This window comes from Lissotriton vulgaris, chromosome 9 (assembly GCF_964263255.1).
Source record: "Lissotriton vulgaris chromosome 9, aLisVul1.2, whole genome shotgun sequence".
Taxonomy (NCBI): Eukaryota; Metazoa; Chordata; class Amphibia; order Caudata; family Salamandridae; genus Lissotriton; species Lissotriton vulgaris.
Window position 1 is genome coordinate 434,836,867 of NC_141697.1, and position 19,523 is coordinate 434,856,389.

Below are 19,523 nucleotides of genomic sequence, written 5' to 3' on the forward strand. Positions count from 1 at the left end.
AAAATAGCCAGAACACCTTGCAAAGAATCAGATGTGGAGCAAATGGATAGTTTCACAATTCTCAGCCTCAGCAACAAATACTAGTCCTCTCGTAGCAGCATCATGAAACACAAATCACCATCATTATATATTCAAATAGTATTGAAGCAATCTTCCAACGATCTTACTGAATTCCCACTTAGAAGAGGGTTGAATTCTGGATACTAACACAGTCTCACTTGGTTTATACTAGCTTCAGGACTAACTGAATCCAAAAATGTGTGAGATAAATCACTAAAAGGAATCTAGAACATCCATATAACAAATCCTTCTAACATAATACATTTTAAAGTTTTGAAAGAAGCAGCTTAACTGTATGCATCTGTATGTTTAACTTACAAAGTCAAATGCTCTTTAGACATGAAATCTACCTCTTCAAAGAAGCCTTCCACAGAAATGTCCTCACCCTCGTTAGGCCACCATCTGTCTTCTAATTTGGGGAATCTTCAATCCACCGCTGGTTGAGGCACTATATAAATAATGTATTTAACATAATAATCTGCACTAAACTACCACGAACATTCCCACATTTGAAAATGAAGCGCCTGAAGAAGTGAAGTGGGTACAAGGAGAATTTCCTGAACTCGGTCATCAATCTGTCCTATCTACTCTAATGCCGAGGAACCACACTGAGTCATAAAATTAATCTATATACTGCAGTTTAGTAATAATGGCTGAAAAAATAAACATTAATAAATGTCCACCATTCTGGTCAGTTGAAGGGAAAGACATTATAGGTGAGCCTGGCAACATAGTGACCAGCTCAGATATGCAATGCTCTCGGTTCACATTTATATGGGTTAGCCAAAAGCGTGACTGAAATCTTTTTTTTTAATTCACATTTCCACCCATAGGTAAGAAAAGAATAATAGATCTGTCTGAAACCAACCACAGCTGGTAGATAAATAAAAGCAGAATAAAAAAACAGAAGCTATGCATCTGTCTAGGCATCTGACCACACTTGAATGCAACTAGAAAAAAACAATAGCAGTTGAATATGACAAAATCACATGCTAAGATTAGTAATAAATCACAAGTGGCCTGCATGGATTAAAGCAGATCAACAGTCATCTATAAGTGAGCCTCTAATTGTTGAAGCTATTCTTGTTTCAATTTAAGATTTTAGAGGAACCAAGGTCTAGACCTGGAGGAGTAAACCACAAAATTACCAAACCCATGTGGCTATATTTGCCATGCAACTGTTTTCTCTCCTGGGTAAAGGCATTAGATAAATAGATTTGCTAAAGGTGTTCGAGTACGGGAATTGAGAATGGGATATGCTTCTGTTAAAAAGGGATACCATGGACAAGAAAGGTCACAATCAATATGCTATGTAATCAAAACAAAGCTACAATAAGTGTTCCTCATACAGATGTTTGTTGTTCATAAATTCATTCAGTTAAATTCTAAGTGAAAAAATAGCAAAATCGCCGACATCGTACATGACACCTCTAGGTTTGCCAGAGTCATCAGGCTCAATCATGGCAAATCCTTCTAAACAAGTAAGTATCAGACTCCAGGTACGAGTGAGCTCTAAGATTCAGGTGCATTTGCTGCATCGTGAAGCTTGGGCACTGGAAAGCACCAGCTCCATTTATTTTATAAATACTAGGCTGCAACTGAAAATTTCAAAATGTGTCAAATTCAAAGTAGACTGAGGAAGTGTCACCACCAGCTCAAAAGAAGCAAAGTCTAAACCCACCTGGGTGTTCATCTTTTCAGTAATTAAGTAAATCAGCTGGGAGAGGATGAGGGAAGATATATGGTAGTGCAACAGTTAATACGACTGTAAAGGAATATACACAGTTTAAGTTCACCAGTCTGGAAATGGAAGGAGTGATTCATGTAAAGAAGATGTCATTGTCGGTCAGCCAATATTTCAAATAGAGGTAAGAATCTGCACACCAGCACTCACAGGAGCTGTAGGCAGAACATATCAGTACAGCTTTGCATTCTGCAACAGCAACTGCTGGTGTGCTGCAGTACTCCTGTTAACAAACTAAGGGTAGCGAAGGCCTGTCCCAGACAGGCAAGCTGGTCTGCAGCATCTAGATGAAAGTGTGTAGGGCGAAAAGAGAAAATGCAGTATTGCAAACATAGCCACCTCTGCTCTAATTCCAATCTGGGCAATAACTCTCTCAGCATTTTATCAGTAACAACCTGGCCTGCGGTTCCCAGAGATTAGGATCCTCTCTTATTCTTGAGTAAGATTAACAAATCACTCACCAAATCTTTTATTTGGCCCATCAGACTCCTATGAGTGGAACCAAACTGCAGTCTGGCATGATCGTATCTTAGCAGCATTGACAGATGGAGGGGCTCTGATCAACGTTTTTGAATTGAGCCTGTGGTAAGGCACAAGTGCTTGGGTTTATACTTGGAGAGTAAAGCAACACTGTGTAAGACAAAGGCTTCTAAGGGACAGCAATAACCCCAAGCCAAACAAACCACGGTAGGGCCGTATTTTACTTTCGGGTGGATCTGAGGACTTAGGGGGGAAACTCCAAGTGGCCTGTTAAGCCGGTCGTGTTAGGTTCAGCAGACATCTCGGGAAATGTAACAATGCTACATTTTTCTGGCTCATTTCGACCTCAAGGGCACACGAGAATGGGATGTCTGGCAGTGTTGTGGCGACAGGATGCTGAGGTATCAAGTGCAGTGATTTTAGGCTTTACCTGCTCCCAAGAGCACACTCGGATATTGTCTTTAACAGTGATGAAAACCAGTATACAAAGTTCATGGCTAACCAAGAGGTGTCCTGACAAGAAACTCACACTAAGGAATAGTAATAAGCAGAAAGCAACTAAGAGCTTCCAGGAGACAAACTGCTCAGAAATGTCAGTATTTTAGATCGTGTGCAGTGCTTTACTCTATACCCTCAGAGAGGGACACCCTTTAAAAAAATGTTTACCTATTGATATGTACCTCATTATAGCGGATTATTTCCTTCAACTTTTGTCAGATCATATGGTTCAAGTTTTATTAAAGACCTAGATCTTACAATGAGATCTACAGTATACAACTTTAGAATCATTAACACAAATTTAAACAAGAGCTAAAAAAAAAAATGGAACATTTTTGCAGCACGTTCATTAACTGGGCAATTTATCATCTACAGTGCAGCATTTGCGATTGCAATACCATTTTTTATAAAAAGTGGTTTTAAAAATCAAAGCTGGACAGCCAAATAGGACATCAGATCATCTAGCAATAATATTCTCCCTGTGGCCCGTGTTCAAACACCTCACATTAAGCACTTTATAGCCAAGCATATTACTGCCATGTGAAATGATAACCTCACTATCCACTACTGCTGCTAAACTGTTCCTCTGTTAGAAAAGTCTTGAGAAACATCTTAGTGATTAGTTAGACTAACTCTACCACAACGTGATAGTCCTAATTTCACCTATAAAATCAGGTCATCAAAATAAAAGCTGTGCAAAACAGAGCTTACACTTTCAGAAAGAAGTCGTACTGTCTCTTTGCAAAGATGAGAAAATGACAGTAAAAGCATTTCAAGTATTCAGAGTAGATTACCCCAGCCAAGTGAAAACTCATGGGAGAACTGTATGCAAGAGAATTTGCGCAAGAAGTAGTTTTAAAATAATTAATACACATTAGCATAAAGCTTCTGTCTTAAACAATCTTCCAAAGTTGCTGTGTAAAACCGGAGTCTATTTTATCAATGAGATTAAAAGCATCCACAGGCACTAATCTGATAAGTGAAACTCCATCCAAGTTGAAGACCCCAATGTGGCATAACCTCCTGCCCTCAAACGCTTTTGATCTCTTTACTACGCGGACAAACTATTTGGAGAAATGGGCAAGAATAATGCTTCAGGCACCCCACTTCATGTCCATCAGATGTACTAAAGCACACACTGGCAGAAATGATTTTGAGATCCTTGTTTCTTAAGACTCCTAAAGCAATCAGTTTCTGGAAAATGTTTTAACCCCTCCTCCACGGAAGTGGTTATGTCCCTGCCAGAGAAGAAACTTGCTTGCTCCTGGAGAATTATCCAAATTTCATTCAGTAATCAACAACCCTTTCTCAGCATGGTTGATGAAAAATATTGTGTTTAGCCACGGTAATCTTCAGTCCCAAAAAATATGGATGCACTAAGATGTGTTTGAGCAATGGGATATGGTCACAGAAATTGTCCTTTGAGGTGGACATAACCGCAGCACTTAATAAATTATTCCTGGTTCAGTGGCAAAAATGGTCTTCCTTCCACAGTGTTTGTTCCTAATACAAAATGAGTCTTTCCTTTACATGAGGCAGGGGGCGCTCCTCCGGCACCCATTTTCTCCAGCCTCCCAGAGGTTGCATGGTAACCATAAGTTCCACTATCAATTTTAGGATAATCGGCGATTTAACATTTTTTTTATGGCCCGCGGCAGAGGAGGCTTCAAAGGAGCAGCAAATGCCCCAGTAGGATCCTCAGGGAATGAGTGCCCATTCTTCCCCACCAAGGGCAGGGGGTCATTTGGCTCTTTTCCACCACAACTGGAGGGATACAACAGGAGACACTATGATCTTACAAATTGGACCAGGGTTTCACATAGGGTTCTACAACACCCCTGTTAAGGCCAGAAGACCCAAACCCACATTTCTATCCGAGGAGTACAAGTCTCTTTTCTCTGGAGGCAGATTCTATTGTCTCAAAGGGGCAATTGTTCCTTCGGTCTTACACCCAAAAGGGGTTCTCAGCAAGCAGTTTCTCATAGAGAAAAAAAACCTAAATGTTTTCAACTGGTAATATATCGAAGAGAACTAGTGGCTGGTTCACCACCACTTCAAGGTGGAAGATCTTTCCCTTTTGAGAGAGGTTCGCTTACTGGGCGACTTGACTGTGGGTTGGACAGATTTCTGCAGTTTGCATGGAATGGCTAGGTGTACAAGTTTATTGCACTCCCGTTCGGCCTCTCTTACACACCTTAGTGCTTCACCAAGGTCAAGAAGACGACGGTAGAGGTTTTGCATTCCATAGGGATCTGGCTGATTACACACCTGGACGATGTTCTATTGTTGCATCAAAATTAGTCAGTACTCCTTCAGAATCTGGTTCTATCCTAGTTACTCTTGCAAAATTTGGAGTTTATCAACAAGCAGAAGTCAGAATTTACTCCCTCTCAGTCGATGTGTTTTCTGGGGCTGGTCAGAGTCTGTCCAACAAACTCTGAAACTTCCGTACAAGAAATGCTCTCTAATAGGAATAGAGTCAAGACGTGTCCTTTCGAAGAACTGCATATCTCTGCGTTACCGGTCCAGGATTGTCAACCTCTTGCCATCATCAATGCAAGCCATTTTCCCAGGGCCCCTTCACTTCAGAGCTTTTTAGAGATTGAAGACAGCCCATCTCAGGAAGAGGTTTCCTACACAGTCTTGGTTAAACTGTCCTCAGAGGCCAAGATGGAGATGCAGTGGTAGCTAGACCACATTATGGTTTAGAATGGAAGGGCCACCTTTAGTTATGTCCTGGAAATGGTTATCAAGTCCAATACCAGCCTCTTAGGTTGGGTGGCCAATTGCAGAGAAGTCTCCACTGAAGGCTTGTGGTCGGAGCAGGAGGAGAGTTAACATTAACTGCTTAGAACTGCTTGCAGGGTCCTTCACAGTGCGTTTGCTTACAAGAGACAGGGTAATGTGTCCTATCCTGCTGAAGGTGGAAAACGTATCAGCAGTCTGATACATCAATTGTTTCAGGGGAGACCATGTTGATGGTTTGGAAGAGCTTGCCAAAGAATGTTGTCATTTTTGGCTTGACAAGAAGATATCAGTACCGGCAGAGTACCTTCAGGGAAATTTCAACTGCATTGTGGATTGACAGTCGAGATACCTGACGTATTTTAAAGCATGGAAGCTAGATTCAATTCTCTAATTCGATCATGAATCGTTGGGGCCCTCCGCTCCATTTACTAGGCCCTCCCCCTCGGCTGGAAAGCGGATCCTGGAGCCTACTTGTTCATCCACTGTACTACCGGCATATGGCATACGTTTGTGGTTAAAAAAAATCAATAAAATATGGTTCAAAGAAAATGAACAGGAGGGGAAATTGGCAAGTGGCCTTGTTTGCGTCTCGCCTAGACCACCGCAGTGTTTCAGTTAGAGACCGGACCCCCCTGGCTTTGGCGAATGATGCGTTCCTACAAGACTGACTGGAGTTGGATACAGGGCTATGCGTTTACCCCATTGTCTATGATTACCAGGCTGCTGGCTCAAGTCAGTTGCCAGCAGGTGTTGATTATCCCGATAACTCTGGTTTGGAGGTTGCATGGGTGATTTCCAGTTCTTCTGTGACTTTCTATGGACTCCTCATTCTTTTTTCTCAGAGGCAGAACATGCTGCAGGACCCAGGGGGCAACTTGCATCAGTTGATTCTGGATGTGTCGCTCCATTTGATGGCATGGATGATTTCAGGAGATGCTGGGGCTTTCCAAACCTTTCGAGACAAGCTGCAATACTCATCAGATGAGCATGCCCAGATTCCACTTCTAAGCAGAATAGTCAGCTTGACGCAGACGGCCCCTTTGTTGTATGAAACAGGATTTGGATCCCTGTGGAAGAAATGTGTTACTTACCTGTAACTGTAGTTATCCAGTATATGGGGTGTCTTTCATAGATTCACAAGTCTGAATCATTCCCAGTCCTCAGGATGGGAGTCCCCGGTAGCGGGACTCCCATCCCGACAATGGGGAATAATTCAGGCATGTGAATCTATGGAAGACACCCCTAATACTGGATAAGAAATGCGTTACTTACCTGTAACTGCAGTTATCCAGTATTAGGGGTGTCTTTCATAGATTCACATGCCTGAATCATTCCTCGCCGTCGGGATGAGAGTCCCCGCTACCGGGAACTCCCATTCAGACGACGGGGAACGATTCAGGCATGTGAATCTATGAAAGACACCCCTAATACTGGATAAACATATATAGTCCACGTTTTGAATTTCTTGCCGGAGCAGTCTTCTGCCAGCCGGTCAACTCCGTCTGGTCAGCGATCTCCATAGGAAATGAAGCATGGAATCCCGGTGGGGGAGCACCCAGTGGTGTGCCAATTATTAGGAGGTATTAGGATTACTAAACACCCTCAATGGATATGCTCAACTGTGGGATGTAAATTTGGTATTGCACTTTTTTGAATCCTGGCAGGACAATTACCTAGCTTTCACGGAAGGAATTTACAGAAGCTAGGCATGCTCTTATGCTTGGTTTCCTGTAAGCGGTTTCCGATGAGAGGGTTTTTTACCCCAGAAACCGTTACCTTTAAGGTGGTGTGTAATACAAAGACCAGTATAACAATGGTGCACTATCCAACCTTCGTAGACCACCCAGAGTTGCGTGTATTGCAGTTTATTGGAGCTTATGAAAAATAAACGCAGATTTCGGACTGGCCTGTGCCGATGGTTGATGACTAAAGCAGTCATCAATACCTTCATTTTTGTAGCTCACTCAGCTTGTGGCAGAAGTTTGAAAGTAATACACAACAAGTTGTCTCTCTGTGCTTCAATTTTAAAATAGTGTCAATCCAATAGTATCCACTGAACCAAAACCTTTTCTAAAAGTAACTATATAAAAAAATGTGTATATTTAAATCAATTTATTACATTGAATTCGTGTTGAAAACATATCACTTTACCTAAAAAATGTATTTATTTTAAACTCCTGTACAAACTTTTAATGCTGCTATGGAACTTATTTTAAGTTGTGAGCCGGAGTTGTCCCTCTGCCTCGCCCACCCACATGGATAATTTGCATGTGGTTAACTTGAGTCAAATATTTCCATTCTCCATTCACTTAAACATTTATCCAAGGATATTCTATTAATTTGTTATCATCAAACAACTTTATTTCGGTTCAAAAAACCATAAAAGCACACAAACATTCATAAAACGTAATACATTACAAAATTCAGTTTGCTACAATGCAATTGATTGAACGGATCTAAATTCAAATTGCAACTTTTAGCGCAAATAGTTTGATGGATCCAATAGAGTGTCCTCAAAGGAATAACTACATACTAAAACAAGGTGCCAGAGAGGCAAAAAACTCAAGAAAAAGCCATACATTGGCTCCTGGTGGGTCCTTTATGCCATCCAGGATACCCAAATTGTACCGGTAGAAGGAGACTCAAATCCACTGACCATCACTGAAAAATAAAGTGCATAGTGCAATAGATCTAATCTCTCACACAAAAAGAGTACGATTAAAATTTATAGAGCATTTTGCGATAAAACAGTGTTTGAGAAAGCTTACAACATAGCTGAAATACCTAAAACCGATAGTATACAATACATGATGGGTTTGGTTCAAAAGATAAAATTCTGCTGTATAGGACATTCCTTCAGAAGGAGCGTTTAGAATTATTAAATGAATTTCACACGCCTACCCACTATAACCAACCCGCGGCTAGGTTTTCTTTGCACAGTTGAAGAACTCCATGCCCCCCCTTGGAGGCTCTCCTGTGGCTTTCTAGCTTTTTTTAGCACAGATGCACTTTGCCCTCCATATCCAGGCTGCCTGGAGGTATCTTGTTACTGTGAATACCACCAACCTAGAGGTGTCAGATCAAAGGATCCTGTTAGCAACCAGGTAACTCCTAACACCCAGCGATTTGCACAAGGTTAGTAGTCCTTCTCTACTCTGAACATTATAAGGACAAAATAAATAAAAAGTGGGACACATCTTCAAGAGGCTCCTTGAATGCCGTGCACTCTGTTCTCTGATGGTTCGCATTTGCCTACTTGTCACGGAAGGTCATAATTGGTAGGGGCTGATACCTAAATTATAGAAACAGTGTCCTAGCCAGAGTAGGGGTGATCTCATCGATCATGTATGCATAGCTAGGAAACAGCTTAACCTCCAGAAAATCCAAGGTCAAAGTACCTGTACTACTGCCTATAACTTCCTGTTGTACCATCTGCCAATAGGCCAGTTTCAGTAACATTTTGGAACCAGGTGTGAGGGCTCCTGGTACAGCCCAGCCCCAACTTTGTAAGCAAGGACCTGATATGCATGCGCCAAGGTATATACTGGAAGCCTGTTAGGGCTAGTATATGTTGAAAAAATCTCTATAAGCCACCAATAGGATGAAGTCCATATCCTGTGCCAATACAATAAGAATCGAAGCTCTACTTTCCAGGAAACGTTCTTGTGTGCCAGATCTAGATGGAATGGGACCAGCGGAGCTGTCTTTGGGTGCGCAAATAGATGCCTAATGAACCTATTCTCAGAGTGAGAAAGGATGCTACCATTAGGTTCACCCCAAATCTCCGCACCATAAAGGGCTCCCTCAGAGCCTTAATATTATAACTCTCAATCGCTGGGGCGACTTTCTTGGAGAAAGTTTTGTTGTATAACTTTAGCAGTTGCGATCAATAATGTATAAGTGTACAGTCAGCTTGGTTATCACTTTAGTCTGCCAATAGCAGGGCCTATTTCCAATGAAGAGAATCTTCTTGTCTTGCTATTTTGACATGAGACAGTACGAACAGTATGGAAGGTAGATGTCCTGTTCTTCCATTGGCCAAGAGATAACCTTTACGTATAACCACCTTTTTTTCTTCAGCATGGAGCAACAAACAGTGATGAAATTGTGCAAAAGTCAGGTTGAGAGTTCCACGTCAGCGTTGCTAACCTTGGTTGCCTTCCCTGATGCAACAAGAAGGTGTACCTTCATTAGGTATTCCCAGTTAAGTCCTCCTTCTCCAAACATCACAGTGCTGTTTCTCAATGATAGCTCTCCAGGGCTTTTGTCTGGCAGCTTGAGAGGGTGTGGTGCAAAGGAGAGGCTGTTCAAGGGAGATAGCAATAGTAATTCAGCAATTAGGATGTCAACTTTGAAGTTACATACTAAGTACTTGAACTTGAAGTTTTCCACAGAATAGCATACTGAAAGCCATTTGCACCCAAAGTCTTGAGATCCATTCCCCTTCCACAACTTTTTGAGGGATGGATCTCAGTTCCAATTGTTGGTTTTACCATCATGACGCAAGATGCAGCAATCAACGTATTCAAAGTTCTCTCAGCTAGCTGTAATGGCTATTAAATTCATAAAGAACTTTAGCAATGAAAAAGGCGTTTTCCAATCCCCGATACCATTGTGGAACCTCCCCTTCAATTGTTGTCAGCAAAGGAATTTAATTTAGCAGCCACATATTTACTAGATTGATTGATAAGCTACGAGCACTGTTATGGCATTTGTTCTTTTTCCAGAAGAGTGTGAAGGTTACAACCCTATCCAATTCCGACCCATTTTTATTTGCAACAAGGTATTGTGCTACTGCTGTTTCTAAAACCATCTGCCCTAGATATTACTTCCCTGGATAAGTGCAGAGCTCCGTCTATCAATTTTTGTTACGAGATTCACAATCCCTCTTTGTCCCTCCTTATGAGCACCCACTCATAAGGAGGGCCAAAGAGGGACAGGAGTTTCTGGCCACATCAAGATTACAACAATTGTGGTAAAGTCGGGGTTCAGAATTTTAACACTGAGATTTCGCCTTCTGAAAGCATAAATATGGGCTCTCAGAATGGACATTAGATGATAAATACATTCTTGTAATTCTAGGATAATGAATTATAAAAGTCAGTGATGTTTGACTTAGCTTATTAAAATCACCTTGTTTGTTGAAGCATAGCATGATGCACACATTTTTAACAGAAAATTCAAGCAGCTTGATGCAACCTCATTAGATAAATTCTGAGATGCGGAAGCATGACAAATGGGCAATGTTGTGATTGATTACAGGTAAACTTGATTAATCTAAGTCCTAGGCTTCGATGACACAGACATTGTATTTCGCCCTCCCAGTACAGAGAAAAACTGGACACAATAAATAGCTTGTGATATCAAAAAACAGACAGGAAGTGGAGGGATTAAAAGGATTCATTGTTTCAATATTGTTTTAATGTACAAGTTCCTGCAGGCAGGAAACATGTATGGTTGTATGGAGGCAATTAAGTTTGCCTATCTCAACAATGGGGGCTTCTCAAAAAAAAGAAAACGAAAAAAAAAACTAATGAGGAAGCTTTAAAATTAAGTTGCAATGGACTTTACGAATAAGTAAAAGAAACATTAGTCAACAAAGAAAAGGCAATTACTAGTTTTTTTCTCAAAGCCAAAGCACACAGATGGGTATCCCCTAAATGTAGAAAAACATGTTGCCTCAACATCTGAGGGAATTAATTAGATCAGGGTCTCTAACCTTTTCTGTAATAAGAGCTACTTTTGTTCATGAAAATCATCCTGAGCTACTATGAAGTGTTGTACTAGTGAGCACATCAGACAAGTTTGCCTTATTGGTTTCCCTATGTAACATTACTAGCAGTGATCACTTCAATGCAAAAGGAGTGTTGCCAGAAGTAATGTAAACAAGGCTTTGTCAAATTGGAATTCCTTGCCATGGATAATACATAACAGCTAAAGCTGACCTGCCCCCTCGATCAAGTTAAAACTATTAGTAATGCTTCTGCCAACGCCACATAATTTATCACTCAAATATCAAAATACATTTTCACAATTCAACAATTTTTCTTCAAACACCAGCTTATGAATTCTGAAAATACACACATTTGCATCTCAAATACACACATTTTATTTTCGGTGTACATATGTTAATTCAACCAAGCAAACGTTTCAAATGTAGTATTCTGGGATCCATACAGGAGAAATACTTACATATAGCTGAAGAGCTACCAGTAGCTACCGAGCTACTCATTGGAGAAACCTGAATTAGACACACATTGTATGGAGGAATAGCTAAATCAGGCATTCTACCCATAAACACAAAGAGCTTTATTTTTTTAAATATTTTTATTTAAATGTATTATATTTTAACAGTACAGTACAACAATAGTCAAATGGCCACAAATGCCAGGCAAGGACACCACAGCAAGACATATGGAACAGTATTAGCGTTGATACCGAGAGTGTACCGTGTCAGACATAGTTAGTAAGGTTATCTACAATGTCAGAACACTTCAGAGGAGGTATAATAGAATGTGTAATTAAGTGCTGCGTATTGTGATGCTAAACTATGCGTAATGTTGAGTAGCATTGACAGATGGATGGAGGATACAACATAATGAAGACAAAATAACTTGACTAAGGGAAAGGGGTAACCGCCCGTGACCCAAGACCCTGAAATGTATCAATGGCTAAATAATTGCTTGTGAGGCGCATGAAGATAACCTGTTACGACGGAGCATGTGAGGTTTGTGTGAGAGAGCCCTTATTATGGAGACGCATTGACGGGAGTGGAGAGCTCTCTTGCGCGGAAGAAACCTCTGCTTCTCCTACGAGCCTGCTGTGGGAGTAGTGGACTTCTGTAACTCAAACACGATAGCTCCCCAATGTGTAGTAAAAGGGAATTTGCGAAGTCCCAGTAAGTCCTCCCTTTGCAGAGTCATGCCCTCTGCCTTGGCCAATTGAGCATAGAGCAGTGCCAGGCCAATGCATGAGGAGCTGCCGGGGACTTCCATCTTTCAGTGATCAGACGTTTCGCCTTAATGAAGCTCAGGTCTAAGAATCGTGTGGTAGCCTTGTGTTTCTTGCTCCTCTTAAAGAGATGTAATATATAAGCCTCCCAGTGGAAGGGAACCACATGTTTAGTACAGCGTGACAAGGTGGCCACCACGTCTATCCAGTATTGCCCTAAAGCAGGGCAATGCCAGAGCATATGTAGGAGGTCTGCGTTGGCAGGAGACACCTGAAGCATTCAAATTCATCCCAATGGAAGAACGTATTTATCTGGGCAGGGGAGAGGTATGGGCGATGGAGAATAAAATATTGAATCTGACGGAAGCGCTGGTTGCGAGGGACACTTGTAGGATTTTCTAGTATAGCCAGCCATTCCACTTCTGATAGGCCTCGGCCCAGGTCTTCCTCCCAGTGTTGCCTCTGGGGGGGTCAGTGATATCGCAGTGTGTTGGCGGAGTGGTGAGGCGAATCAGCATATCAAGCGTCCCCTGTGCCCATTACATGTAGATATTGCAACAAGTGGTGTGTGGGAGATTCTGTTGCTAAATTGCCCCACCTATCTGAAAGTGAGACTGAGTGTATGGTGCATAAGGAATTGCCCCGGAGGGAGACAGTCTTCCGAGATAAGGTCTGCATAGGGGATTAGGGCACCGTCTCTAAAAAGGTCTCCTGTGTCATGGATGTCCGCAGCCGCTGTGATATATGAACCACACTTTGGTGAATCTAGTAAAGGGATAGCAGGGGAATACGGTGTAGTAGTGAGAGTGATGTATAAGCTTCTGCGATAGCATTTGAGTGCTATGTAGAGCAACAAGGAATCCGCTTTCCTGGGCTAGCCATCTGGCTATCCATTGCAGCTGAGCTGCCAAGAAGTAGTGCTCAAAGTTTGGCATTGCCAATCCACCCCGACGCCCTCCCTCCCCCCCCTGGAAGGTAGAACTTTCTAATGGAGACTATGCCTAGATGATGTGCCCCAAAGAAAATACCTAACCTTTGCCTCTAGTTTATTCAAATATGAGGGCGGAATTTAGAGAGGTAGGGTAGCGAAATAGTAAAGTAGGTGCAGGAGAACCACCATCTTTGCAAGGGCCACCCTACCCGAAATAGAAAGCAGGAGCGTCTTCCAGAATGTCATCTGTGAATAAATGGAGGAGTGGCTCTAGTGATATTTCCGCCAAATAGGTCAATTTTAGTTCGGTGTATGTGGATACCCAAGTATCGGAATGTACCTGTACACAAGGCTACTGGTAGCCACCGCCACCCCAACCCCACCCAGTGTATACCCCGGATCTAGACTGGGCAACAAGAACGGGAAGAAAGTGGACTTTGCTGCGTTAACCTTAAGCACTGATATTGTGGCGAATTGCGACAGTGCAGAGTTTAGTTACGCAAGGAGCTTTATTGATGGTTTTGTACTAGTGTTATACATGTGCAGACAATTTTATTTTTCATCATAATCCGAAAACAGAAATGGTTATTTTAGGCTATTACCTTGTTCGTTGTTCTCAGTGGGAGATTCTTCATGTCGTAGAAAAAACTTCACCTCTTCTCTGCGAGGACCCCACTTCTGCAGATGCTCATACATCATATGATCAAAAGGTATGGGACGTTCTGGAATGAGTAACCAGTTATGTCAATTTTCAATGTAAAATGGATCCAGCAACCATCTGTGTAAGCTTTCTGGGCACGGTTTTTAAAACAAACAGTCAAGGAATGCCCGATAAACTTTCTGTGCCCCTTTTCATTTCAAATAAAGCTCTATAAATATACACTTGCCTACTCAAAGCACAGAGCTTAAAATATTATAATCACAGGTGTGACATAATTGCTTTATAATTATAAGTGAGCTGTAACCCACTAACATTCTGTGTAAATTTCTGTTTACGGAGACAGTTGTGGCTGCCTATATTTGATGACGCCACATCTTGCAAATTATAGGATAATTTCAATGTTGACATGTCATAGGGTGCCCAGCTAAAAAGATGTCCTGTTAAACAAAAAAAAGTACACTTTGACTCTTTCTTATCACCTAACAGACAGCAGCCACAGAATAACTTGACAACACACACTGGTTATCAAAATGGCACAATTATCCTGAATTTGAAACTATGAAAAGTTAGAGGAGTACAGCAAGGTGACAAAATATGCAAACATGTGGATGATGTGGTTGCGATTTTACATGTATAGGATTATTCCTAGATGGAAGAGAAACTACAAACTGAAACTGAGCAAAAAAGGGTACTAGCATCTACTTACACAGGTTTGACATGATGGTCACCAACAAACAGGGTACTTTGGTACTGGAGAGTGCTATGATTTTCTCCTTAGTACATAGCCACGAGGTCAGGAATAGCCTGAACACTCTGGCATGAGTGTAAACGTAGGGAAAGTTAAAGGGCAAAACAACACAAGGCTATTGATTAGGGTGCCTTCAGCAAGGAAATGGCTGATTGCCACTACAACCAACAAATCTAGTCACCTCATCGCCAGGTATAAATTGGTATTATGTCACTTCCGCCAGAACATCAAAAGACCTTATATCAGCCATTCACCAGTTAATACCTCACAGAGTAGATGACAAGTTTTAACAGGATCATGGACATCTGGACAACATGTATGTTGTAAATAAATTCAAAATAAATGCAAAAACCACTAACAGAAACGAAATAGGTGAAAAGAAACCTGCAGTTATAAGGCATTGGTATCTATATATATATTAGGCCAAACTGTCTGGGAGTGCTTGTGTTCCCATCAGGAGGGGACATGCCTTGGCATTTCAGGATGGACTGTTCCCACTGTACAAAACCAAGACTGATTTGCAAATGGCAGGCCTTTGTCTAGAGGTTTACAGTGGGCGCATAACAATGGGCTGTAATGTTGCCTCCGAGCAATCTTCAGAAGCTGAGATTAAATCAAGCATTCCTTCCACCACTTCGTTGTGAGATGGATATGCCCAGACCTGGGGCCTATGCTCACTGTGTCAATCATCATGTTTTGTACATAGAGGTCATCTTGAGAGTGGACGTTCTTCTTTTCATTATGGGTAAAATGACTCAAGTAGTGGATTCATTGGGCGTCACCTTGATCTGTGATACACACTAGATGACCACGTTGATTATAAGCATGAATTGATACCATGCATCATTGTCTAAATATAGGATGTCATGTTAAAGCTTTTTTTTGGTTCTTTTATCATTATAATACTGTTTATTATAATTTATTTCCGAGAGACGGTGAACCCAGAATACATAAGAGCCAGTGACATCTTGGCCAATTTAACTAACCTTTTTGTGGCCAGTATATCTTGATTTATCATCTTCTCTGAGCAGAGTGACTAATTTTCCAGGTCCTGATGAATACCCCTAAACCCTGTTTGTGGGCAACCATGGGCAGAAACATGTTGACCACCAATAAGGGTATATTTGATGAAATTCCTGAGTTCTCTTTTTAACCCTGTCCTACAAGACCACTGAATAAAACAAATTCGGCCCTCTGGCGATCGTTTTATTCACACTTTTGCGTTGCTTTTTCTTTCTTCTTTTTTTCCTGACCATATGTACTTTTTATGAGTTCTATGACAGCCAGGGAGTAGTACGTATTTGGTTGGGCCTCCCCCGCTGGTTCCTTTTTGTGAATGTGATACAGGCTATACACCACAGCCATATCCCTCAAATTGGTGTGGTGAGTTGGTAGCACTGTGCAACAAACAGAATCAGACACCTCGGTGTAAGGAGCCCACCCACAAGAGCAGGGGGTGAAAGGTAAATGTCTTCACAGTGTTAATGAAGGAACCCAAATTAACAGACATTCGGAAATCAGCAGATTCATCTGGTGATTAAACCTCAACATATTTTATCTTTAAGTTTATTAACCATACTACAAAATTAGTTGTGCAATTTTTGCAACTGCATTCAAATATACATTCTGAGAGGAAACGCTTGACTGCATCAAAGACACACAAGTCTGTACCTCCAGCAGGTTTTATGGGATGATCATATGATAAAAGATTAACAGTTTATGATTTAAAAGTCTGAAAGTTTATGGTTTCTAAGTTTTGATGTTCAAACCAAGGTTTAGATCTTTACATGAAATCTGCATATTATGTGATTTATTCCATATATTTTCTATTTTTCATGGAGTTGCGTTGGAGTGGTAGAGACTGCTTATAATACATGCAAAATTACCCGAAGAACGTGATGGAATGAGAGTATGATGGATTACGGAGAAGTTATTAAATGACTAGAATGTTGGTAGAGTTTATTTTGAAGGATGCAACGAAGACAGAGGAAAAACTATACATGCAGAAGCTAAATGACATGACAAATGATTCACTACTGCAGTAAGGTATTTCTTCATTAGGTTCAGATTTTTGCCAAAAGCGAGTAAAGAAAGCTCATCCAAAATACTAGTTGATATCCTTTTTATACAGCAGTATAGAATATTCATAAATACTTTGTCCTTCATTGATAACTGAAAATCTAATATGTGCAGTACTGGTAAGAGAATTATGGCACACTAGCCTTGTTGATATGCTTGACAATATGTTTATCACTGTAATTATTTTAATTAAATATTAAAGTTATTTGTGAAGAGTGTTGATCCCGTTCAGAAGACCTCCAACAATACAAATTTGAAAAACATATTACAATTATTAAATAAATATTATATTGGATGTCTGAAATGTTTTAGATCAAATCTTGTAAGCAGAGTCAGATAGTCTATCATTTGCCATAAATACAATCTTCCGTTAAAGCAAATACCACAAGAAAATAATACGTCTGCATAGGAGTGCAATTTTGGATCAATAATTCAGAGAACAATAGCGCTTACCATTTCCACGCCAAACTTCAGCAAGATGACAACCTGTCTCTCCAGGTTCTTTACAAAATTCTACAACATCTCGACAAGTGGTTTCTGGTGTAACTGGAACTTCCGTCAAAATATGTTCATTGTTACTCAGGAATACAGTTATTATCATCTAAATGAAAAAAGAAAATTATTAGAGTGGCTAAAACTTCTCAATTTCACTCAACATGTAAAACATCTTTTGTAGAATTAGCCTCTTATATCAACTGGTATTTTCATTTGCATTATTTTTTTTCTAGCTTTGCTTTTACGCAGGTCTTGCGAAATGGCTTTAAACCATCTCCAAACTTCCCTAATTTTCCTACGAGTTGGATCAACTTCAAGCTTTTGGATGGTCATGCAAAAAGTCTTGTTAAAGTGTCAAACTGTAGGAGTATATATGCAGGGCTATATTCAGAGAAATAGGTGTGGCAATGTTTTTTAGGGAATGTTAAGGAAAATATTAAAAAGGAAGAGTAGCAGGGACAAGCACTTTAAGTACTCAAAAATCTCGAGCAAATCTATTTCAATAAGAACCAAAAATATTTAAGAGATCTTTAACAGACATAGCTGTATACTAGTCTATAAGTGAGACAACAAATATTGAAAAACATCTAATTAAAAATACATAATATCAAGTTACAAAATAGAAGTTTGAGCCAGTCTTCTCTAAGGAAACGCTACTTTAGTCACTCAAGAGACATTGGCCCAAACGTGTAACACTATGCCAAACATTTCTGGGGTAGGGTAAGGTTCAGAACTGATGAGTGATTTACTGTAGATGTATCTGCCGCTGGTTTTCTTAATATGGATTTTGAGAATACTGCATCTCCGCTAAGAGAACTACGGCCAGCACATCAACAACTGAAGCAAAAGGCAGTTACAAGGTTGAATGTCAGATTTTGTACTGCATCCAGCTCAAAGTCATTCCATCACAAGGCCAACACACTTTGGTACACTAAAAAATACACAGCAGCAGTCAGTGTTAACCACATCAATGCTGATGACGGAACCGCTCCGTCATCAACCGCGGTGTCGCTGTGCTGATGACGGAGCGGTTCCGTCATGGCCCGCCTGACGCGCCTGCGCGGCGCTGATTTCGCGCCTACACGGCGCGTTCTATTGAGCGGGCGGGGCCATGACGGAATCGCACAGCTCACCCGAGGCTGGTGACGGAGCGGTTCCGTCACCAGCGTGTGAGCGCCGCGCGGCCCCCTCACCCCCTTAGCGCTGCGGCGGAATAGCCGCCGCAGCGAAGGAGCTAAGGACAGTATAGTACATGAGCAAGTACTAAAAGCAGGTGAGGTGATTGGGAGGATCAATATACTGAATCTTGGGCTGCAGAGAAGTATTTGAGGATGAGGAAGGAAGATGTCAAGGAAACAGGACATATGGTGTAGAAGAGCAGTCTGTTTGGTTGAAGTTCATCCAGAGTTCAGCTCCCTTCAAAAAGACTTTGGAAATGGCCAAGACATCAATTAATGTGCCAAACACAGCTTTTTTTCCCCCCGACTTGATGAGAATGGCATTTCACTAATGCAAGACAAGGAAGCAGGCAAAATAAAAAGTGTCACTTGTGGATTATTGCCCTTCACTTCTAATGCTCCAACTAAAATAGTAGGCCAGGCTTTGTTCTCCTTTATGTTTTTGACTATGTTGACTGCATCAAAGACACACAAGTCTCCACCTATGACTAAGATACAGTGTTAGTGTTAATGGTCATTTGTATAGCACATCAATTACTTGATCACTTTGAGGATTTGCATGCAAACATCTGCCTGCAGTGGTGGGTTTTTGCAGCAGATGGGCGGCCTAGAGCAAAGGGTAGTGGGTGGAGGGGATTCTATGAAGTCAGATATATGTGGGTGATGTGGTATGGAGAACTTGGGAGCTCTACACAGGGTTACGGGGAAGGGGTTGTCACCTGCTAATCTACCCATGTAAATGTAGAGATGGTTTGTCTCTGCACCACAGCATAAACGGAGGGCTCAGATCTTGGCCCGTTACAGCTAGGATTTTACCAGTCACGTGTTTGCATGGTTTGTGTGGTGTTTCAAAAACCCCTTCCTTCTTTGCGGGTTCTGGCACCTTTGTGGTACTTTGTTCCAAGGATTAATTCTATGATCTGATTACTCACAGTAGTTGATGCTGTGTG

At 41.2% G+C, this 19,523-nt stretch overlaps 1 protein-coding gene across 2 annotated transcripts in view; it reads right to left on the reverse strand.

Moving 5' to 3' along the window:
- The window catches only part of PPP1R13B (protein phosphatase 1 regulatory subunit 13B), a 427,185-nt gene that overhangs the window by 264,822 nt on the left and 142,840 nt on the right, over positions 1–19,523 (reverse strand). For both annotated transcript variants that reach the window (XM_086937879.1, XM_086937878.1), the window contains exons 2-3: positions 17,354–17,501; positions 14,015–14,134 (exon numbers count right to left, since the gene is read on the reverse strand). In XM_086937879.1, coding sequence (XP_086794005.1) covers positions 14,015–14,134; positions 17,354–17,501 — 268 coding nt within the window. The remainder of the gene's footprint in view (positions 1–14,014; positions 14,135–17,353; positions 17,502–19,523) is intronic.